Raw genomic sequence first — 25,017 nt, 5'->3', positions numbered from 1 at the left:
CAGGTAATTACAGGCCAGTGAGCCTGACGTCAGTAGTAAGTTTATTATTGGAAGGTGTTCTGAGAGATCAGATATACAAGTATTTGGACACCCAAGGGCTGATTAAGGATAGTCAGCATGGCTTTGCGTGTGGTAGATCGCATTTTAACGAATCTTGTAGAGTTTTTTTGAGGAGGTTACCAAGAAAGAAGATGAAGGAAAGGCTGTGGATGTTGTCCCCATGGACTTTAGTAAGGCTTTTGACAAGGTCCCACATGGGAGGTTAGTTCAGAAGGTTCAGACACTAGGTATCCATGGAGAGGTTGTAAAATGGATTCGAAATTAGCTGTGTGGGAGAAGACAGAGATTGGTAGTGGATGATTGCTTCTCAGACTGAAGGCCTGTGACTAGTGGTGTGCCTCAGGGATCTGTGCTGGGACCATTGTTGTTTGTTGCCTATATCAATGATCTGGATGATAATGTGGTAAATTGGATCGGCAAGTTTGCTGATGACACTAAGATCGGAGGCGCTGTGGACAACGAGGAAGGCTTTCAAAGCTTGCAGAGGGATCTGGAGCAACTGGAAAAATGGGCCAGAAAATGGGAGATGGAATTTAATGCAGACAAGTGTGAGGTGTTGCATTTTGGAAGGACAAATCAAGGTAGGACATACACAGTAAACAGTAGAGCACTGAGGAGTGTGGAGGAACAAAGGGATCTGGGAGTTCAGATACATAATTCCCTGAAAGTGGCGTCACAGGTAGACAGGGTTGTAAAGAAGGCTTTTGACATCCTGGCATTCATAAATCAATGTATTGGGTATAGGAGTTGGGATGTTATGGTGAGATTGTATAAGACATTGGTGAGGCCAAATTTGGAGTATTGTGTGCAGTTCTGGTCACCTAACTATAGGAATGATATCAGTAAGATTGAAAGAGTGCAGAGAAGAGTTACTAGGATGTTGCCGGGTCTTCAGGAGTTGAGTTACAGGGAAAGATTGAACAGGTTAGGACTTCATTCCCTGGAGCGTAGAAGAATGACGGGGGATTTGATAGAGGTTTACAAAATTATGAGGGGTATAGACAGAGTAAAACAGAGTATGAGGGGTATAGACAGAGTATGAGGGCTCTTTCCACTTACGAGAGGACATGGCTTTAGGGTGAAAGGGGAAAGGTTTAGGGGGAATATTAGGGGGAACTTCATTCAGAGAGTGGTGGGAGTGTGGTATGAGCTGCCATCTGACGTGGTAAATGCGGGCTCACTTAAGTTTTAAGAATAAATTGGATAGATACATGGATGGGAGAGGTCTGGAGGGTTATGGACTGGGTGCAGGTCAATGGGACTAGCAGAATAAAGTTTCGGCACAGACTAGAAGGGCCGAATGGCCTGTTTTCTGTGCTGTAGTGTTCTATGGTTCTATGGAATTTTTTTAAGTAAATCATGTTTGATTGAGCTGATTGCATTATTAATAATGTGCAAAAGTATTTGAGAAACGTGCTACACAATAAACATTGACAAACTAGATCAAAGGGATAATGGCTACATGGATATAAAGTTTACAAAGAACAAAAATAAAACAGAGGGCAATGGTGTATATTCAGGTTTCAACAGGAGGAAGATGTACACAGTAATGTTTTAGATATCAGTTTTGGGATCACAGATCTTTAGCCTATATTTAACAATACAGAACATGCTGAAAGACTGCATTTGACCTGAAACTCAAATAGGGAAAAAAAAAGAAAAAGGCAACTAGAAATGAGCATAAATGACAGCCTCTCCAGTAATATAATCTGAAAATAAACAATACTTCCTCTCATTCAATTAACAATGCTGATTAGATACAACTCAATTGTTTTGAAACCACTATCCATAGATAAAACACCTACCTGCAAAGGTTACTCCGTTCCAATGCCATACAAAAGAAACTATGGTTTTCACAGAGAAATAATCTTACCTTAACATCTTTCAGTACCAGTCCTTCAAGTCCCTCCTTGATAACTCGATTGATCATTTCTCCCAGATCTGAGGCCCTCTGGCAAAATGGATTGAAAGGTAATCACTTAGTTAATTAAATTTATATTCCTTTGTCAAAAGTTAAGTTGAACAAAAACAAAATCTAGAAATATCTACCCTTAACCCTGTTTTGTTCTCCACAGATGGTGACTTAGCTAGCTCTTTTGGTATTTTCTGTTTTACAGATTTTCAATCACAAGGACAGAGAAGTTCAGAATTTTTTTTATTACAGCCTTAAAAAATAAAATTTGTTTGATTTAAATTTTGCTATGAGTGAAATTGTTTATACAATATGAAATGGGAGATAATTTCATTATGTCAATGTTCTGGCAGAAACTACAACCACTAGATTTTAAAATTTAAAAAAACAAATAGAAAATGAGATTGTAAGGAATGACATAAATACATTCAAACTGCTCTTTATTTAGATTGATGTCTCGAATAAACCAAGTTCAAAGAAAGGAGTTCATGAATATCTTCTCTGGTGGAGATTATAGAACGAGAACCCAGATTTGCAATTCAGAGTAGAAGCCATTATTAATGAGAAATCTTGCAAGATGTGCAAAATACAATTTTCCAAAATCCACTCCCATCGTACAAAACTCTCAATGAAGTTTGATTATTGTCATTCAACCATACACATGCATACCATCAAAAGAAACAACATTCCTCCGTACCAAGCTGCACAACATAGTACATGTATCTTTCTCACAAACTAATATTACCATTAGTAAATTAACAAGCAATAAGGTGCATTTCCAACTCAAGTTAAAAAGTAAAGAGTAGAACGCTACTGGCATTTCATGCATGATGTAACCTGGGTGGTGGCAGGGAGTTCAGTAGTCTTACTGCCTAGGGAATTCTGTTTTCCATCCTAATAGTTCTTGTCCTAATGCTATGATAGCTCTTGCCTGATGGTAGGGCATCAAATAGATTGTTGGACAGATAGGAGGGAATCACTAACAGTGCTATGGGTCCCGTATACACAGTGCTCCTGATAAATATCTCTGGTGGATGGAAGACAGAATCCAATGATCTTCCCAGCAGTCCCTGTAATCCGTTGAAGGAACCTGCTGTCAGATGCCTCGCAATTCCTGTATCAGAGGGTGATGCAGCTGGTCAGGACACTCTTCATGGTGCTCCTGTAAAAATTAGAGCAGGGGAGGGGGAAAAGAGCCTCGCTCACCTCAGGAAGTAGAAACGCTGCAGATCTTACTTGACTAAAGAGGTGATGCTGCGGGACCAGGTGAGATCAATCTGAGGGGACTAACACGTACAAATTTGCTATGGTTTTCCCTCACACCTCTCCCTAACAAGCCTGTCTCATTCAATCTCTTAATTCTTCTTCAAATACTTCAGATAAATTAGCGTTACCTTTCAAAAAGAATATTAATTGAAAACCAGACAGAAAATCCAGATGACATTAACAATGACTACAAGCAAGATGGAGAAGAAGTTTAAAAACGTGATGCTTAAAAATTATGAACTACTTACTGTTACGTGCTTCATTTCCGAAAACATGATCCTGTTTGGGATTTCAACCATGTTATCATGAAGGAATTGCTTTCGCTCACTAATCGGTCTGTACAAGAGAAAAAAGATCACAAACATAATTGAGGATAAAGATGGTCACTGGGATAGTACAGCTAATACTCATGTAGAAAACTAGAATATGCTGCTGAGTGCCTTAACCCATAAAGAATACCTTTTATTAAAAGAAGATAGGATATCAAATTAGGAAGTGGTGCAAATAAATGAAGGCACTCAAGTCTCTCACATATCGTGGCAACAACATGATAAAGTTCCCACTTTACTAAGGATACTGAAAAGGAAACAACATTATTTTTGAGTGTTTTCATAGATATTAAGGGAATCAAGAGATCGGTGCAGAAAAGTGGGGTTCAGATAAAAGATTAGCAATATTCTTATCGAATGGAAAAATAGGCATGAGGAGCCAAAATGTTCAAACCCACTTCCATTTCCTATTACTCTCATAATTAGAAAGACCTGGTTTAAAACTCGAGCAGTTTTGGTCACTGATCTTGGCAAATACAAATTTGTTTTTGCTAATTATCATCATCATCTTGGTCTGGAGTCAGGATCAGAGTTACAAACAAAGCATCTTGCAACTTTATAATGCTGGTCATAATTCTTGCAGGTCACCCTAAGCATAATCACTTCTATAAATGGCGGAAAGACAGCACCAAATACCCTGCATAAAGTTGTCCTACAAACAGCAGTGTAATAATGATCAAAGACAGTCTGTGTCTAGCAATACTGATTGCAGATTTACATGGGAAATGCACGCACCTATTCATGAGACTGACTCCATTAAAATAAATGCAGTCAAAGACAAAAAGACAAACGTTAGCATCCTTGAAGGCAAGTTTCTGAAAAAGAAAAATAAAACTAATTAGGTTTATGTCCTATGAAATTAATTAGCATACAGCTGTATTGTACACAAGTCTTAAAGAATATTCTGCCCTTGTAGTGAAACATTCAACCTTTGCTGGGGTACACCTTCAGTACTGACAGCCTTCTCTGACCTCACCCTAGTAGACATTGCATATACAAGAGTCCTGATGTTGTACAAGAGTACAGGATACTTCTCAGCTGAGCTTAATCTGTTCAAACGTTTGTAATGAATAGCAAAGAGGAATGAAAAACTGAACCAAACTTTCCTCTGCCTGTCTCTGAATCTTGATCTGTCACTGAGTTGTGTACAGTTACTAGGCAGTGTGATAAGGTAATCTTAGACAATCTTAGCAGCCAAGATTGGAAAAAGGGATAAGCATATTCAAGCCTAATAGCCACCCACTGCAAAAGACCGGACAGAGATGATGCAACTTCCATAGCACTACCCAAGCAAGTGAAAACATGGATGCAATGAAAAACATACATTACATACAGAATCATATCCTGGCATAAAATTATTCCCACTCACCTCCTCTCAACGCCAATTCCCTAGCACTACAGCTAAATAGCAATGGCATGAGGACACTAACGGATGTCACTACTCATCACCTCAGATTGACTCAGGTTATTGACATATAGGAGTTAAATTCCATCTCTCCAAATTTGCAACTTAAATACCTGTGCAGTAGTCATAAAATCTATACAAATTCTAATATAGACAATTTAAATCTGGGTCTTTCAAATCACCCTACCTTATGGACACCCAGTGTTCCAAAAGGAAGTGGCTTTCCACTGACTGTGTCAATCAGCAGAACTTCAGAATCCAAAATCATACTATCACCACCAGCAAAAGCTTTGGGAATATAATCCTTAAAATGGGCAACCTAGAAAACAAGAAAAATAAACACAATCTTGACAGAGCTTAGTCTATCTTTACTGTATTCAAACTTGGTGCAGGTTGCAGAGGTTCATCATGATGTCTGCAGTGCTCTCACTTTAGGAGTCCAAAATCCTCCCAGTGCATTTTCAAAGTATTGACAAGAAGCATGAAAATACTGGTGCACAGAGATCTTTGTGTCTTGGATCATGAAGTTCAGAAATATACTGGAGCAGAAAGCAATTTTAAAGCAAATGAAATTAGCCTTTACTGCGATGGATGTTATACACTAAAATAGGAAACCCTTGCTGCTGGAATTGTAAGTGCTTTAGTCTCCATACCCATGGTAAAATATACTTGCAAATACACTAGTTTGATTCCAGGGATTCCAGAGTTGTTGGAGATACAAGGAGGAAGAAAATCCTACAGGCACTGGAGTCCAGAATTTGGAAAAACAAATGGTGATCTCATTAAAAGATTCCGAGAGGTTCTAGAAAAGTGGATGTTGCAGTCATTTCTTCAGCTGCAGTATATAGAGCAGTTGGTATAATCTCAGAATTCTGGATTGGCCAATTAAACACAGGACGCGAAGAGTTTTTTTTACTCTTTAGAATTCTCCGTGGGCTCCAACCCATCCCCACCAGAGAACTACTGGTATTGTTACGCTTTGCAATGTAGTAGCAACACAAAATAAAATTTTAGACATAAATAGGAATCAAAAGATTTGGTGGTGGGGGGGGGGGGGAGATGAGGAGAAAAATAAATCAAGTGTTAAAATAGACCAGATACAGATTCAGCCACAACAGGATCAACTGCCCTTATGATCTTCTGCTTCTTTTTATAATGTTCTCATACTCCTATAAAAAATTGAGCAAAATAACATGACAAACTAGAACAGATCTATACTCTATTAAGCTTAGAAATGGATGGTCAGAATGAAATGCACTGGAGCCCCAGAGTGTCCCATATTGAAACTTTGTTTACTTACTCTGTAAAATCCAGCATATGTGTTAAAATACCAGGACAAGGATGTAGTTTAGTGAAGATGAAGATACCTCGCCCCAACCGCCCCCCCACGATGATTGTGCATGCTCAGAGTGCACTCAAGAATGAATGGATACTTGGATGTACCAGATAAATAAAGAATACAAGAATGTTACAAGCAAGTGGTGTTGTAACCACCCATGGTTTTACTGAATGGCAGAGTGGACTTTACTGTCATATTGCTGCTTCTCGCTCCCATCACGGTCTGTGAATAAAACTGAACTATGAATAAATCTAGCAAAATATCACTTAATTGGCATTTTTATCCAAGGAGTCCATAGACTGGCTGGTAAGAAAAACCACCTGACTTCGGTTAACAGAAGGATTTGAAGTAGTTGGGTTGCTATCAAATAGATTAAATTACCAAAAAATCTCCTGTGAAATTAAATTACTGATCAAAATTTGATTCCAGTTTGTTCTTTGAATCTTAAGCTTTTTAAGGTGCAACAGATACCAGTGTTGGAGAAAGAAGCATTATGCACTCCTTGCAATCTATACGAGTCATGTACAATACATCCCAGGAAGACAAGGTCAGATGGCATGAGTTTTCCTCTATTCCTCTTTAATGTAGAAGTACATGCAGAACTGTCTGAAGATTAAAGCCAAGAGTGAATTACCATCTTCAGGAGAAGAATGTTTGTTAGAGATGGTGGAAAGCTCCACATTTAAAAATTCGAAGTTGTTATTCCTTAAATACACTAGCACATCCCATGTACTCCAGCACCACACTAGGACCAAGTAGGAAAAAATGTTTCATTAACCACTGATAAATTGGGAAACTGGGAAGCTGAAGCAGATACTCACTTTATGTGGTAACACTGGTTTCAGGCTTCTGCTGTAGTATTGGAAGGTGTCTCCATTCTTGTGTACTTGAACTCTCTCACCATCATATTTGATCTCTGCATACATTCCATTTGGACATTTCTTCATAGCATATTCAATTGATTTACAGGCTTCAGCCTAAAGTCAGAAGACATTTTAGAAAAGTTCTACATAGATTGAAGTTAATTGTTTCAGTATTAAATATTTTTCCTCAGATCCGTTTATCATTTACAACCTTTCTATCATGTTCTGCTCTGGTTACATCATTAGCACATTTCTAAATAAATTCAAACTTGTCAGGGGCTTGATTCATCTATTTGAAAGATGTCTGCAATTATTAAATTGCACAGTATAGTTTCAAGGACTACTAGTTTACTGCAAGTCCAAGATAAAAATTTTCATTGTTTCCCCAGTTTGAGCATTTCCATTTCATAAATAACTCTAAAATCATATATTTTTCCCTCAACCTACTCATCAATCCCACTAATGATTACCATCCACTTTGACCCTTAACAAGACAGACAATTATAAATACTGTCACCAGATTTAAAAAATGAGTTAATTTGCTAGCTGTTCAGTTTGGATTTCGATGGGCAACATATTAGAAACGTTTTCAAAACACAAGGAGCAAAGTGCAGAATGCATGCACAACTTCTTAAGACAATTATTTCTCAACACAACTAGAGAGAAAACATAACCATTACAATACTCCTCACTGCTGCCCTTCTCACATAACGCAGCAATATGGGCTCATAGGATACTGGTCAGCATAGTTTAAAGCTACTTTGAAGTCACAAAAACAAGGTTTTCAAATAAGGCTATAAACAGAAGAGAGAAGTTCAAGCACTTGGAAGGGATTTGCTGATTTAAATGAAAAATATACGGAGTTAAGCAATTCTCTTCCCTCACCTAATTTCCCCTTTGCTCGTCACAAACAAAGTTATCAGTGACAAATTGGCAGAGGTTGAGAGCAGTTAATCTCTGCAAAGAGTTTAGTGGTAGGATCTCCTGTTCTGGTCAGTTGCCTTTCTACGATAATTGATAGCAGTCCCTTTACAGTAAGTGCTGGTAAAAAATGTGGAAGCTTTCTGAAGCACAGATTGGTCAACAATTGAAAAGTTAGTGGGTTCTGAGTTCAGCCACGTGGTGCCTTATCTTTTTAAACTTGCGATATGATGACAAAGTGGGACCCAACGAGGGTGGTTGTAGAGACTATTCAGAGCAATATTGATACAAGAGGAGAGAAAGAGGCAGAGAAATTGGAAGGGCAACCAGCAAAGATCATAACTACCCAAGCTGTTCAGGAAACAATTCTCTTAAGGCAGACTTTGGACAGTGCATCGTGCAGCTCAATACGCAGTAGTTACAACCTTTTCTTTCTCTAGAAGTTAACTCAAAAGCTAGTTACTGAGCAATAAAGAATAAAACTCAATGATACAGCTCACAACTTCAACATTGAATGAATGCAGTAGACCAGTGAGGAGAGTCATGCTGGAATATAGAACATCGTACAGCATTTAGTTGCATCTGCCAAACGATTTCTGAATGGACATTGAACCCATGAACATTGTCTCCACTGCTTTTTTATTTCCATGTCTGCACTACTTATTTAATTAATATATGCTTTCTGTAATTCAGTTTTTTCTCTATTATTATGTATGGCATAATACAAAATCAACGAATTTCATGACACGTGCCGGTGATATTAAACTGATTCTGATTCAAGATGCAAAAAGGCTGCTCCGGATGGGCCTGATATTACTCCCAAGATTGGCTGTGTGCTGTACAATCTAACTATTGCAAGTGAATAAGTTTTGCCACATTTCACTACAAGGCTGGTAAGAGATGCATGAATGAAGGAAGCTAGGACACAAGTAGCCTTTTCCCTATATCCCCCTAACCCTCCACCCTCAAGGATCTCAGATCACATTAGACGTAAACAATATAGCATAATCCCAGCTACTTCTCTCCATTTACCATGGTCCTCACTTCCTCTTTGTGCATATCACCACATCATTCTTCCCTGTCAAACACATTAGATAAAAGTCAACAGAAAATCATTTCAATACAAATCTGTCATTATCTGTCTACTAGCACTGCCCTGTCCATTGATGCTTGTTAACACAGTTGTACAAAAGGTGGTGTATAGCATAAGAACTTAACAAATAGGAGCAGGAGTAGGCCATCTGGCCTGTCGAGTCTGCTCTGCCATTCAATAAGATCATGGCTGATCTGGCCATGGACTCATCTCTACCTACCTGCCATATCCCTCAATTCCCTCAATTATGCAAAAATCTATCCAACTTTGTCTTAAATGTATTTATTGAGGTAGCCTCCACTGCTTCATTAAGCAGAGAATTCCACCCTCTGAGAAAAGCAGTTCCTCCTTATCTCCATCCCAAATCTACTCCCCCGAATCTTGAGGCTATGTCCCCCAGTTCTAGTCTCACCTACCAGTGGAAACAACTTTACAGCCTCTCTTATCTATTCCTTTCATAATTTTATATGTTTCTATAAGATCTCCTCTCATTCTTCTCAATTCCAGCAAGTACAGTCCTAGGCGACTCAATGTCTCCTTAATAGTCTAAACCGCTCATCTCTGGAATCCATCTGGTGAACCTCCTCTGCACCACCTCCAAAGCCAGGGGGAATGCAGGAGGAAAGAATGCCAGAGAAAAGGAATTAGAGCATAATACAATAACTTCAAATGATTTAGCTTTAATTGTTCATTACTGGTCAGAATTTGGGAGTTATGGTACGCAGGTTTTGTGACAAAGCCCAAGAAATAAGGTAAAGCTTGTGCATTTAAAGATCACATATTCATTTATAAAGATTTCTGGTATGTGGATGATGACGAGTGCAATGAATTAGGCAGAAGACAATTCAAGCGACGTTCAAGGGTACAACGTTTAAATTTTTGACCTGTTTGAGCTTACATTAAATAGAGCTATGTCCTGCACTAGGCACAGGATGCTGGAAGAAGCATCAGGCCAGGCAGCATCTATGGAAAAAAGTACAGTCGACGATTTAGGCCAAGACCTTTCAGCAGGACTGGAGAAAAAGATCAGGAGTAGATTTAAAAGGTGGGTGGAGGGGAGACAGAAACACAAGGTGATAGGTGAAACCTGGAGGGGAGGGATGAAGCAAGGAGCTGGGAAGTTGATGGGTGAAAGAGATACAGGGCCGGAGAAGGAGGCAGTCTGATAGGAGGGGACAGAAGACCATGGAAGAAAGAAAAGGGAGGAGCACCAGAGAGAGACGATGGGCAGGCAAGGAGATAAGGAGAGTGAGGGAAAAGGGGATGGAGAATGGTGAAATGGGGGGCACTACTGGAAGTTTGAGAAATCGATGTTCATGCCATCAGCTTGGAGGTTACCCAGACGGAATATAAGGTGTTGTTCCTCCAATCTGAGTGTGGCCTCATCGTGACAGTGGAGGAGGCCATGGATGGACATATCGGAATGGGAGTGGGAAGTGGAATTAAAATGGATGGCCACTGAGAGATCCCGCTTCTTCTGGCGGACAGAGTGTAGGTGCTCGGCGAAGCAGTCTCCCAATCTACATTGGGTCTCACCAACATATAGCAGGTCACACCAGGAGCACCAGACACAGTTTATGACCCCAACAGACTCACAGGTGATGTGTCACCTCATTTGGAAGGACTGCTAGAGGTCTTGAATGCTGGTGAGGGAGATGGTGAAGGACAGGTGTAGCGCTTGTTCCACTTGCAAAGATAAGTGCCAGGAGGGAGATTTGTGGGGAGGGACGAACGGACAAGGGAGTTGCTTAGAGAGCAACCCCAGCGCAAACCAGAAAGTGGCAGGTAGGGAAAGATCTGCTTGGTGGTGGGATCCTGTTGGAGATGACAGAAGTTCCAGAGAACTATGTGCTGTACACAGAGGCTGGTGAGTTGAGGATAAAAGGAACCCTATATCTGATAGGGTGGCAGGAGGATGGGGTCAGAGCAGAGGTGTATAAAAGGGAAGAGATGCAGTTGAGACCAGCGTTAATGGTGGAGGAAGGGAAGCCCCTTTCTTGGAAAAAGGAGGACATCTTCGTTCTGGAATGAAAAGCCTCATCCTGAGATCAGAGGTGGCAGAGACAGAGGAATTGAGAAAAGGGGATGGCATTTTTAGAAGTAACAGGCTGGGAAGAGGTATAGTCCAGGTCGCTGTGAGAGTCCACGAGTCATTCCTGTACTACATCCGTTTTCTCAAAGCAACTCCTGTGGTAATTGATCAACGTAGGTGCTTTTTGAGCAAAACTTGTTTCTTCCCACACTGCTGATACAGGATGCCTCAGATATTTTCACCTGATAATCTTCAGCAGGTACAACATCTGTATAAAGGAAAAGTTAACTACAATGAAGGCTCTTGAAACAGAAAACTGTTTCTCTCTACATGGATATTGCCTGGCCCTACTTTTTCCTGTGTTTTATTTACCTTTCTAGTCCCTGTAGCGTTTTCTAATTTTCATTTTCAGCTCTGTGGTCAGCCATTCTTCAATTCATTCACACTTATTTAGTTTTCAAAATATCTGCTTTAAAAGCTAAAAGCTATTATTAATGCTAACTACTGATACAGCATATTTTGTTAATGTATAGCCAAGTGTAGCTCCATGCAAAAAGAATATATTACAGTAAACTACAAACTTGATCACTAATTACATACCATATTCCAAGGCTACTTTGACAAAAACTTCCAAAATGTTTTTATGTGACAACAGAATTGACCTTGTTGGAAAACAACACAAGTAGGCTTCAAATCCCATTGACCAAGTAGGAAGCGAAACTAATGATCCCACTTGCAAAGCGCAGCATTGGATTCCATTGTGACATAGCCACTAATGGACACTGTGGGGCTGAACGAATTACGTGCCCATTGTCAGCCAGTTAACAAAATGACACATGGAAAAAAGTTAACACAAGGCCAGAACACATCACTACTGATCATCTGTGCCCAGGCCTTTTACCAAATAATTGCCTAAAGAAAAAAGTGCATCTTCCTCATCATAAGCTAAGCAAGGAGGAATTGTGATAATTAGTATTTATAGCTTATAAAGCTTGGTCCTAATGTCTCAAAATACAATCTTGATCATTCTGGAGCAATAGCAATGCACATGAAATCTACAGACCATTTTCCAAACTGGGGCTGTCTACTGAGTCAATGTGGGTGGAAGTCAGAAGCAGGGTGGAAATAATCACTTTATTGGGGCTGTTCTGTCAAGCCCCCCCATCCCGCCACCCCAAACAGTGGCAGAAGTATTGAGGCACAGATCAGAAGGCAGATTTCAGAAAGGTGCAAACAAAATAACAGGTTTGTTGTCATGGGCGGCTTCAGCTTCACTAATATTGATTGGTACCTCCGTGGTCCAAAAGGTTTTGATGGGGCAGAATTTGTTAGATGCATCCAGGAAGGACTCCTGACACAATATGTGGACAAGCTGACTGGAGCTAGTTCTAGGCAATGAACCTGGTCAGGTAACAGATCTCTCACTAGGTTAACATTTTGGAGAAAATAGCCACAACTTCCTGACCGCTTCCATAGCCTTGGTCAAGAATAGGAGCAGATGGTATGGGAAAGTATTTAATTGGGGGGGGGGGAGGACAAGCAATGATGCTATTGGGCAGGGACTTGGGATCATACATTAGGAACAAATGTACTCAGGGATATGCACAGTGGAAATGTGGTGGTTGTTTACAGAGCACCTGTGGGCAGTTCTGGATAGGTTTGTCCCACTGAGGCAGGGAAAGAATGGTAGAGTGAAGACAAGGGATATGGAACATCGAGTCAGGAGGCAGAAGGTAGGAAACTTAAGGAAGGGTGCTTGAGAATTATAAGGTAGGCAAGAAGGAGCTTAAGAATGTATTTTGGGAAGTTAGAAGAGGACATGAAAAGGACTTGGTGAGTAGAATTAAGGAAAACCCCCAGGGTACTCTACATGTACATGAAGAACAGGAGAATAACTATAGTGAGGGTAGGATCAATCAGGGATAAAAGAGGAAAAGTGCCTGGAGTCAGAAAAGGCAAGGTTCTGAATGAATACTTTGCTTCAGTATTCACTAAAGTGAGGGACCTTGGCCACTGTGACATCAACATAGAACAGGCCAATATGCTGGGACACGTCAATGTTAAGAAAGAGGATATGCCGCTTTTGAAAAACATTAGAGTAACTAAGTCCCTGAGGCCAGACAGAATATAATCCAGACTTCTAAGGAGAGCAAGGGAAGAGATTATTGTGCCTTTGATGATGATCTTTGTATCCTCACTGGCCACAGAAGTAGTACCAGAAGATTGGAGGGTGGCAAATATTATTCCTTTGTTCAAGAAAGTTAATAGGGATAATCCTAGAAATTATAGGCCCATGAGACTTACATCAGTGGTGGTCAAACAATTAGGAAGGATTTTAAGATACAGTACTTATGAGCATTTTGATTAGGGATAGTCAACATGGCTTTCTGAGGGGCAGGTCATGGCCCCAAGTCTGAATGAATTCTTCAAGGAAGTGACTGAACAAACTGATGAAAGTAGAGCATAGTAGAGTGGATGTGGTGCGTATGGATTTTAGTAAGGCGTTCAACAAGGTTCCTCGTGGTAAGCTAACTCAGAAAGTCATAAGGCATAAGATCCAAGGAAACCTAGCGGCATGGATTCAGAATCAGCTTGCCCACAGAAGGCAGGGGGTGATAGTAGATGGAACATATTCTGCCTGGAGGTCAGTAACCACTGGCGATCCGCAGCGATCAGCTAGAGAGCACATGCTCTTTGTGATTTTTACAAATGACTTGGATGAGAAAGTGGAAGTGGAAGGTTGGCGGTGGAGTGTATAATATAGAAAGTTGTCATAGGTTAAAATTGGACATTGACACGATACAGAGTTGGGCTGAGAAGTGGCAGATGGAGTTCAACCCGTAAAAATGTGAAGTGATACACTTTGGAAGGTCCAACTTAAATGCCGAGTATAGGGTTAGTAGCAGGATTATTAATCAGTGTGGAGGTACAGAGGGATCTTGGGGTCCATGTCCAAAGACCTCTCAAAGTTGCCTCACAAGTTGGTAGAGTCATTAAGAGTGTATATTGCCCTTCATTAGTTAGGGATTGAGGTCGAAAGCCTCAAGGTAACTTCGCAGCTCTATAAAACTCTGATTAGACCACACTGAGTACTGTGTTCTGTACTGGCTGCCTCACAATAGAAAGGCTGTGGAAGCTATAAAGAGGGTGCAGACTAGACTTACCAGGATGCTGCCTGGATTTGAGAGCATGTCCTTTGAAGAAAGGTTGAGCAAGCTAGGGTTTACTCCTTGGAATGAAGGAGGGTACAAGGTGACTTGATAGAGAGGTACAAAATGTTAAGTGGCATAGATAGAGTGGACAGCCATAACCTTTTTCCCCAGGGCAGAAACAACTAATATGAGAGGGTATAACTTTAAGGTGATTGGGACGAAAGTATAGGAGGTATTTGGAGACATTTTTTAATTATAAAAAGAGAGGGAAGTGCATAGAATATGCAGCTGGGGTGGTGGTAGAGACAGATATACTAGAGACATTTAAGAGAATCTTGAATAGGCACATGGATGAAAGAAAAGTGGAGGGCTAAGCAGGAGGGAATCATTAGATTGATCTTGGAGTGGGTTAAGAAGTCAGCTCAACATCGTGGGCTGAAGAGCCTGTAGTGTGCTGTACTGGACTGTTCCAGTTCTGAAACTACCTTTAAATAAAGCGCCTTGGTTCTCATAAAGATAAATGCCCATCTCCATTATTCAACTTTGACCTTTGACAATAAACCTTAGGCTGTTGAGCCCAGGCGCCATGTCTCTTCCCTGTCAGTCAAGCTGGGAATCATTCTGTCTTAAAGGATATGACAGTGTTAAATCCAAAGGTTATTCCTTATTTTATTCCTTACCAGCATTGGCTGTATTGGGGTTAAAAGGGTGGCCTTAATGCAGAGTGTTTTCTTCATTCCTGGGATCCGCTCAGACTCTTGTTGATTCTGCAGTACACGGTCAACCACATCTTGCAAATTACGGGAAGCTTTGAATGCATCATAAGCATTAGGATCTAGAGCATCCAACCTAGATAAATCAAAATTGGACTTTCAACATGATTTAGCAATTGAAACGATTAGCAAATCTGATGCACTTGATTAATGTAGCTTATACAAAACTACCAGCAACCTGAGCACTCAGCACACCTGGAGGATCCAAAATTAATGACTGGGAAGTTGGTACAAAAATGAGATAATCATTCAAGTTTTGAAATGAGCATAAACCAGTATATTCAAATTTTGCTCAGCTGACTCCTCACTTGCATTAAATTTTATTATTCTCTGATGTGTAAGAAGAATGAAAGAAATGTAAATTCTGTCAGGGGTACTGTTATGAAATTGCATCTCATAGAATAGCATGCTGTTGCATTCGGCACATTGAAAGCAACCGAAAAAGTCCACACAGACATAAAAACAACAGGATCACTTTTGGTAGTGGTGATGGTGGGGGGGGGGGGTTCTGTAATGGAGTTATGGCAGCTGGTAGAATGTGCCCACTAATGAGTTAAGTACATAGAGAGTTAAAGAGTATATTAGAGTAGCCACAAAAATAAGAAAGGGAAGTGTAAAATATCTTTTCCATTGTCTGAATTACCAGATCCTGGTCACTTGGGTGGTGGGGTAGAGATACGTCTCTACCAAAGGGGGTCAAGATGCTCCTTCCCTCTGTTAACCTGCAGGTCACCCTTGGGCAATGTGTAGCACCAGCTTAGAACCCCCCACCCCACACTCCCACCCCCCCCCCACCGATCAGGATCACATGAAGCCATGGGAGTAGGTGATGGATGGCTGTATAAGCAGCTGGTGCACATCACAAGTCCAATCTCTGAAGAGTATTAATAATGGCTGGGGTCACCCACCTTCTAGAAGACACTGCCTAGAAGAAGGCAATGGCAAACCACTTCTGCAGAAAAACTTGCCAAGAATAATTATGGTCATGGAAAGGCAATGATTGCCTACATCATACAACCAATGAACAGAACTACCAGAATCATCAGGGTAAAGGGAAGGGTGTATCAGAGCGTTCAAATTTGCAATGATAGAATCATCTCACTTACACATGCTTTGCACCAGAATTCATCCGTAGGTCGTGTTTAATCAACCTGATAATACATTTCAAGTCATTAGCCGTGCATCTGCAAAACACAAAAGACCACACTTAAGATTAATTTGATGATCATTTTGCCAGAATGCATTCAAATTATTACACATTCAGGAACAACAGAGTAAAAGACTTATTGAATGTAATTAAAAAGCAAAAAGCATGCAGGAAGGTCAGAGAATAGTTGATACACTTTAGTGACAAGGGATTAATAATAACAAAATTAATTAGCAGAGTTTTCTTGGGATGGGTTGTTATTGTGCAATTATTTTTAAATGGAAAAGCTACAGTACAATGAACTACATTAACTGGTGATACAAAAGATAGACCAGAAAGCAAGTAGTAAGGAGAATACAAGTTAAAACAGGTTAAAAGTGGTCAAAAAACTGGCAGATGTAGTATAATGTGGAGACACGCCATACTTATTATTTTTGTGTGAATAACAGAAAAAGATTTTTTTTTAAATAGTGATGATAATTAATTATTAAAAGCTAGGTTTTCAAGGAACAAAGCTAGTTTGTGGATTGAGCAAGTAATTGGGAAGGCAAATGGATTATTATTCTTTTGCAAGACAGACGGAGTGAAGAAATTCTGCTGCCGGGTATGGTTTTCTTCATTGAAACAGAAACATACAGCACAGAAAGTTCTTTTCAGCCAATGTCCACATTGACCATGATGCCCATGTGTGTTAGTCCCATTTGCCCTCTATACCTCTGTATCCAAATAGTGTATCTGCCTCCATCCACCTCCTCCTCTGGTAGCTCAATACAGATATTCACCACCTATGAGGGAAAAAACTTACCCTTTAGATCTCCTTTAAATTTCTTCCCCTCTTACCTTAAACCTGTGCACTCTAGTTGTAGATTCCCCTGACTGGAAAAAAAGATTCTGATTACCTATGCTGCTCATAAATTTCATAAACCTCTATATAGAGGTCACTCCTCAGCTTCTTACATCCCAGCAGAATGGACGCAGCCTCTCCAATCCCTCCTTATAATAAAGTGCTCCATCCCCAGCAATATTCTGGAGAATCTCTTCTACACTCTCTCATTGCTAACATGTCCTTCCTGTGGTGTGACGATCAGAAATATGCACAATACTCCAAATGACATCTGACCAATTAACTACTTAAAACTATACAAACTTGGCATGAAAGTGTGGGATCACAGCCCAGCACATCACACAAACTAATCTTCCGTCTATGGACTCACTTTACACCGCACGCTGTTGGAGCAGTGTTACCAGGATAATCAAGGACACGGCCCACCCAGCCAACACACTTTTCGTCCCTCTTCCCTCCGGGAGAAGGCTCAGGAGCTTGAAGACTCGTACAGCCAGATTTGGGAACAGCTTCTTTCCAACTGTGATAAGACTGCTGAACTGATCCTGACCTGGACCTGGGCCGTATCCTCCGAATATCCGGAGCCGCCTCTCGGTTTTTTTTGCACTACCTTACTTTCCCTTTTCTATTTATGATTTATAATTTAAATTTTTAATATTTACTACCGATTTGTAATCCAGGGAGTGCGAAGCGCAGAATCAAATATCACTGTGATGATTGTACGTTCTAGCATCAATTGTTTGGCGACAATAAAGTAAAGTAAAATAAAGGACAGACTTAGCAGGTATGGAGGAGTTATCCCAAATTGAATGGAGCCAAGCTCTCTCAGAAGTGAGAAGAATGAATGGGAATCTAAGACACATGAAATCCTGAGAGGGCTTGACAGGGTAAATACTAGGAATATTTTTCAAGATTCTTTCAACAGGGTGGGCGGGGGGGGAGAAGAGGTCACAACCTCAAGATAAAGGCGGATCACTAAGAGGTCCGGTGGGATTTCTTCTCCAAAGTTCAAAATACATTTATTATCAAAGTATGTGTACCATATATACCATATACAACTTTTGAGATTTGCCTTCTTGTAGGCAGCCACAAGACAAAGAAACATAATAGAACCCACTAAAAAAAAATTCAACAAAGTCTATCAAACTCAAAGACTGTAAGGGAAAATAACATATCATGCAAATAATGAAAAAGTAAACAAATAATACACTGATCATGAACTGCAAAGTCCACAGGGAGTCCACAGCCACGGAGCCAGTTCAGCACTCTAGCCGGTCCAGGAGGCTGACTGCTGCAGACCACAGCCATAACAACCAGTTCAGCACTAAGGTGAGTAAAGCATCTCGGAGTAGTGAGCTCAATACTGGTTCATCCTTTGCCCTCAATGCTTTGATATTTTTAATCTGGCTCAATGTTTAAATTTGGCTAAACATCAATTCATTTTACGCTCTTGGGCGCTGCTGCTTCGATCCGTTCCAATCAGTCCAATCCCAAATCCGCTCCAGCCATAGCTGCCATGGCCATACCTCCATTCTCGAGAATCTAGCTCGCTGAATCCTTCATACCACAAAATGCCAGGTTGTACAGACAGTTCAAAAGCACAACTCCCAAAGGGAAATACAAGCTGCAGATTACAGTGACTGTAGTTCAGAAAAGATGTAATTAATAGAAAAGATGGTCTGGGACTCAGGTTAGCTGGCACTTACAAGATCCCCGGTGAATGCCGGGCAGTGTACATTGGCCAGACGGAACGCACGGTGGAAACTCACATCAAGGAGCACAGGAGGTGTATCCGTTTGGGTTACCTGGAGAAATTAATGGTAGCAGAACACTACAATCGCAATGGCCATAGGATTGACTTCCGCACAAAACTGCTATGCCGTGCCAATGGCTTTTGGGATCGCATGGTAAAGGAAGCCATTAAAATAAAACTAGAGGAAAAGAATTTTAACAAAGATAAGGAGATAAGGGTCTTGCTCTAAGAGCAGGATTCAATCGTAAACAAGGTGGGAGAGTAGAAATCCGATTGGACGAGGACTAACCAATCTGGAGGGACAGACTACTGGGTGGTGGGGGGGGGGGGGGCGTTATAAATACCACTAGTCTAGATAAGCCCAGGCTTCATCCCTGAAGGAGATGGCAGAGTTAGTCATCGAAACGTTGGTTACAATCAATACCTGCACCCTGCTGGAAGTCATATATACCGGGAAAGGACTAGATCCTAAGAACAGGATTTAAATCAATTTGTTAAAGTATGGACTTGTTTAAGGCAGTCAGCAAGGTTTTGTGTGGGCAACTTCTATTTGAGGAGATGACAAAGATGATTGACAAGGTTAGGGCAATGGATTTTGGCAAACCATTTGACAAGGTCCCTCCATGGCAGGCTGGTCCTGAAGATCATGTCACATGGAATCCACAGCGAGTTGGCAAATTAGAGCCACATTTAGCATGGCCACAGAAGACAGAGGGTCGAGGTGGAGGGGTGATTTTGTGACTGAAGGTCTGTGATCAGCAGTGCCTCACAAGGATCAGTGCTGAGACCTTTGCTGTGGATCTATGATTTTCTTGAGAATGTGGTCGATCTAACTAGTAGGTTTCCAGATGACAAAAATCAGTGGAATGGCAGATAAGTGAATTAGATTCTCAAAGAATACAGGAAGATATAATCAGTTGGAAATGTGGAAAGAGAAATGTGGCAGATGGAGTTTCTTTCAGACAAGTAAGAGATCAAATACAAAAGTATACGATAAATGGGGAGGCCCACAGGAGCACAGACATACAGACAGACCACAAGTGCAAGTCCATAACTCCCTGAAAGTGGCAACACAAGTGAATACGATGGTAAAGATGGCACACAGCATGCTTGCCTTCATTAATTGGGGAAAGATACATCAAGCTGTATAAATCCTTAGTTGGGCAATATTTGGAGTATTGTGTGCAATTCTGGTTGCCACACTATATGTGAACCTTTTCTAAAGCCTCCACGACAACGTTGCCTGCATTGGAGAGTATTAGCTGCTGAGAGGTTGAACAAACTTGGCTTTCTTTGGAGAGTAGGAGGCTGAGAAGGACAAAAGGTTGCATCTTTTTCCCCCCGGGTAGAAAAATCTAATACTAGAGAGTATAGATTTAAGGTGAGCGGGTGAGAGGGAAAAGTTTAAAGAAAATGCATGAAACAAGTTTTAAGTGCCTATAATGTGCTGTTGGGGAGATAAGTGATAGAAATGGATACAACAGCAATTTTAAGAGGCATTTAGAGAGATACATAACCAAAGATTAGAGGGATACAGACCATGTTCTGGTAGATCAAATTAATTTGACATCACGGTGTGCACAGATATGGTGGGCAGAAGGGCTACAAGATTAGGTGTTTTAATTAAAATTTAAGAAATTTAATAGAATATTCCCAACAAATGTGTACCATGTCACCTTCCCTTCAACAAATCTACTTGCCCACTAATTGAGAATGAGGTCTGATACTCCTAATTCTCAATATGTGAAAAGGATCTTGAGGATGAATACTCAGATTCAAACCTTGAGAGCATTCATCCTGGGTCTTTAGTAAGAGTCATTTGGACAGTAATACTTGTCAAAGTAATATCAAAGCAGTGATGGGGTTTAACACCAACTTAAAAAGGTAAATCAAAAATGCAGAAGCATAAATATTAGGTTAAGGCAAGCAGAAAAGACTCAAAAATCCAAATACTCTTTCCTGCCACAGAATTAATATGCAAAAATGCTAAACTTTCACAGAACATGCAAACTAGACACTATGCTTACATACAGGCATCAGTTTAAGCACAAGTCAATTTACAAACAAGGATGCCTCCACAAGATTGATTTCAAAAACATAATTACAGTCATTGTGCATCCACACATCAGATCAGTATTTCCTAATCTTTTCTTTAATACCATTATGGGCTATAACATTAAATCTTAATGCTTTAGCCCAGAATGGCTTCATTCTGAGAAAATGGCTAACACATGTCAGTTGGATATCTTCGCGACCAGCTATTGCTGCAGTCATATGTGAGGGGACTACAAAAAAAGTAGTATGGTTCCATAAAATCCTCTTCACAAGTTTTTGAATCACAGTGAAATAACAGCCACAACAGCAAATGCTGTGTACATGAAGCCTCCCTCACATTCATCACCACTAAAATTAGTGAAAGAAGTCACTACAGACGAAAGGACAGAACAAATTTAACATTATACCCAGCAAGGACACCTACCTGAAATTCAGTTTACTTTAAACCAGGAAAAATATTGATTGTGCATTTCAGCAACTTTAGGGTCTTTCATCCAGGTAAATGTCACCATTCTGTTTCACGTACGACTGCCAATACAGAGGAGGTTGAGAGACTTATGCAGATCTGTGGTTGAAAGCCATTAGCATCCTTCTTTCAAAATAAGGTTAGTAGGCATTGCAGAAAACCTGAGGGACTTACTTCGAAGCAATATCCTGCAGCTCCTTCTGTTGATCTTCTTCCCTGGTCATTTTAGAAAGCTGGGTGAGAGCTGCATCAACATCTTGAATTGTCATGACACTCTTATGTGCAGGGGGGAAGCTTTGACTCTGTTCAAAAAAGATGCGCACGGTCTCAGAGACATCACCCTGGAGTAAAAATAAAATACGTGCACATTTTTATGCCTCGATGTACAAAACACCTTACAATCATACATTTTAAATCTAATACTGTTGTACTACAGAAATTATTTTATTGAGTAAGGGCTGGAAATGACTTACACTATCTTCCCATTCTCTCAAATGTTTAAATATTCTTTTTAACCAAAATGGATTCACAATTGTTTTGGTGCAATAAGAAATTATATCCTCTCTTTGGATTGATTGAGAAGTCTCACACCCAAATGAGCTTCACACAGTTGTCAGAGTACAAACCACCAAGATGCCAATCATTGGAAAATGTCACAAGTGTTGCCCATAAAGAGTCATAAAATCAAGTGAAAATTACTAAGCACTAATGCACTTGCAGTGAATTTCATGGTTTCCTTTGGCTCAATTAGCAAAAAGATTGCCCGAGAACTTTACAGTACAGAAAGTTCAAGTATACTTCCAAGTCTCTGTCAAAATGGTTGCTACAGCTAACAACTTCTCAGCTTGGAAATAATGTCTTTATCTCACTGTTGCAATGAAGTCTGCTAATTTTGCTCCCATTCTTCACCCTACCCATCCTCCAAATACAGCATAACCAACTTCAAATTGCTAGATCTTCCAAAACAATAAGCTTTTTTAAAAAAAATTGCTCCCATTCTCAGAAACAGAGTTCAGCTATCAATTACAACTTTCACCTTGGCTTTTGCCTACTGTAGCTAAATTACAGCTTTGATTTCCAAAATTATTCAGTACTTGTTAAAGAAACATTGGTATTTTAGGAATTTTAAGCCTGAATTATTGCTTTTAGTGAATTGTGGGTCCAAAGCTTTCCCCCTACATTTTCTTTCTTTTTTTTTTACAAAACCGTACAGCACAGAAATGGTCCTTTTGGGTCAATTTCCATCCCACCTAACTTGGCATTCTAATCCATTTTCCAGAATTCCACTCACACCAATGTTCGCCATGGAGTTTTAAATATTCCTCTAAATATCTCTTAAATGTTGGGAATTCCTTCTGGAATTTTCTACCCCATTCCTTAAACCTAAGCATCCCAGTAATAGATTCCACTGATAGGGAAAGGTATCTGCCCACTTATGCTCCTCAAAATGTGTATATCTCAATCAGATTCCCTCAGTCCTCTCCAAAGAAAACCAACCTAGCCAATCTTTCCTCGTAGCTAGGAACTTCCATCCCAGGCAAACCTTGGGCAAATCTCTATCACATCTTCACTACTGAATCACCTTTCTTATAGTATCCTGACCAGAACAGTGTATCTTAACCAATATTTTAATATTGTATCTCCTTGTTCATATGTTCTGTGTCCTTGCTAATGCAGGCAAGCACCACATCTTATTTCTTGACCACCTTATGGACCTACTGCCTTCAGAGATCCTTGGACACGCACCCACATCTTTCTCTTCCTCAGCACTTCTTGGAGTCCTACCCTGCAATGTGCGAATCCTTAACCTTATAACACCATACATTTTCGAGATTAAATGTCACCTACCATTTTTTCTGCCCATTTTACCGACTCCTTAATATCATGCTGTAGTCAAAGACTATCTTCCTCACTATCTACAACACCAGAAAAACATCTGTATAATTGGCAAGCTTATTAATTACACCTCCTACATTCATATCCAAATCATTAGTGGTAATAACACAGAGCAAGGATCCTTGCACAAATGTCCACAGTATACAGAATCACAGAAACAACTCTTAACCATTACTTTACTTCCTATCACCAAGGCAACTGCACATCTAAACTTGACAAATTGCTAACACCTTATGGATCGGTCTTCCAGCCTCCCTTGTCAAAGGCTTTACTGATATCCACACAGACTACATTAGCCACACAATCTCCAAAAAATTCAATTTAAACAGAATATCCCATTAATAACAAAGCCAAATCATCCTTGATTAATTCCTACCTCTCCAAGTGCAAGTTAATCCTGTCACTAAAACTCTTTCAGTAATCTTAATATCACTATGTTCAATTTCTGTGCCTGCTATTTTGGTTTCAGATCTACTTTATTTACAGAGTAATGAACACAAGATGCTGGAGGAACTTAGCCAGTCAGGCAGCACCTACAAAGAGGAATAACCAGCTGATATTGTGGGCCGAGACCCTTCAACAGGAGTTCCAATGAAGGCTCCTGGCCCAAAATATTGATTGTTTATTCCGCACCACATGTGCTTCTTGACCTGCCAATTTCTCCAGCATGTTACTCTGGATTTCCAGCATCTGCAGAATTTCTTGTGTTTATGCTTTATCTACAGTTTATTTTCCTGTGACATTAGCCCAAGCCTACCACACACTTTTCATAGAGTAACAAGAGCACAGCACAGAAACAGGCCCTTTGGCCCATCTAGCCCATGCTGAGCCATTTAAACTGCTTACCCCCATCAAGCAGCACCAGGACCATAGACCTCCACACCCCTACCAACTATGTACTTATCTAAACTGCTCTCAAACATTGATATTGAGCTTGCATGCTCCAATTGTGCTTGCAGCTCATTCCATTCTCTCATGACCCTCTGAGTGAAGAAGTTTTCCCTCATGCTCCCCTTAAACTTCATATACTTCTCCTGTTGTCATTTACTTTGCTGTTACTTTTAATTCACTTGGCAGTTAGATAACAGTGCTTTTCTTTTAATAATTGGTCTATCTATTAATTATTCTTCATTTCACTAAAATTAAACTAGCTTAGTTGTGATGTAAAGTATACACTCAAACATCATAGCCCGAACTTAATCCCCACATAGCCAACTATATCTTTCTTCCTTCATGATCTCAATTGAGCATTTGTAGCAGTTTGCCTTTATACCAGTTTAAAATCAAACAATGCAACAAACCTGTTCTAAGTCTCGAACCATGTCATCAAGGTTGCAGTTAAATATTCTGCTGAACAGTTTGACTATCTGTTTGTCATTCAGGTTATAAACTGTTTTCACCACACCTGGCAAAAGTAGCTTTACAGTCAGATATACATCTCCATGGAATTTACCTGAGAGGGTTTAAAAAAAACTATTATTGTAGACAATAGTGTACAAATTGATCTATATATTTTAGGAAGGCAGGATGAGAAGGACTTGCACATCCATACAATTTACACACCAGTGTACTCATACAATAAATTAAAATTAAAAATAAAACTGCATATTTAGAAATTTTGAAATAAAAACAGAAGGTGCCAGACACACTCAGTAGGTTCTGGCAGCACAGCTAACCTTTTCCTAAAGTTTGAAAATTTTCCAAAATTTGA

At 40.1% G+C, this 25,017-nt stretch overlaps 1 protein-coding gene across 2 annotated transcripts in view; it reads right to left on the bottom strand.

Moving 5' to 3' along the window:
- Positions 1-25,017, bottom strand: part of lig3 (ligase III, DNA, ATP-dependent) — a 58,646-nt gene that overhangs the window by 19,624 nt on the left and 14,005 nt on the right. For both annotated transcript variants that reach the window (XM_063031288.1, XM_063031289.1), the window contains exons 5-13: positions 24,608-24,759; positions 21,585-21,751; positions 16,252-16,329; positions 15,053-15,221; positions 7,133-7,288; positions 5,160-5,291; positions 4,303-4,382; positions 3,487-3,574; positions 1,934-2,011 (exon numbers count right to left, since the gene is read on the bottom strand). In XM_063031288.1, the coding sequence (XP_062887358.1) occupies positions 1,934-2,011; positions 3,487-3,574; positions 4,303-4,382; positions 5,160-5,291; positions 7,133-7,288; positions 15,053-15,221; positions 16,252-16,329; positions 21,585-21,751; positions 24,608-24,759 (1,100 nt within the window). The remainder of the gene's footprint in view (positions 1-1,933; positions 2,012-3,486; positions 3,575-4,302; positions 4,383-5,159; positions 5,292-7,132; positions 7,289-15,052; positions 15,222-16,251; positions 16,330-21,584; positions 21,752-24,607; positions 24,760-25,017) is intronic.

The sequence above is a fragment of the Mobula hypostoma genome, chromosome 23 (genome assembly GCF_963921235.1).
Source record: "Mobula hypostoma chromosome 23, sMobHyp1.1, whole genome shotgun sequence".
Classification (NCBI taxonomy): Eukaryota; Metazoa; Chordata; class Chondrichthyes; order Myliobatiformes; family Myliobatidae; genus Mobula; species Mobula hypostoma.
This window is presented reverse-complemented; position numbering and strand designations above follow the sequence as displayed.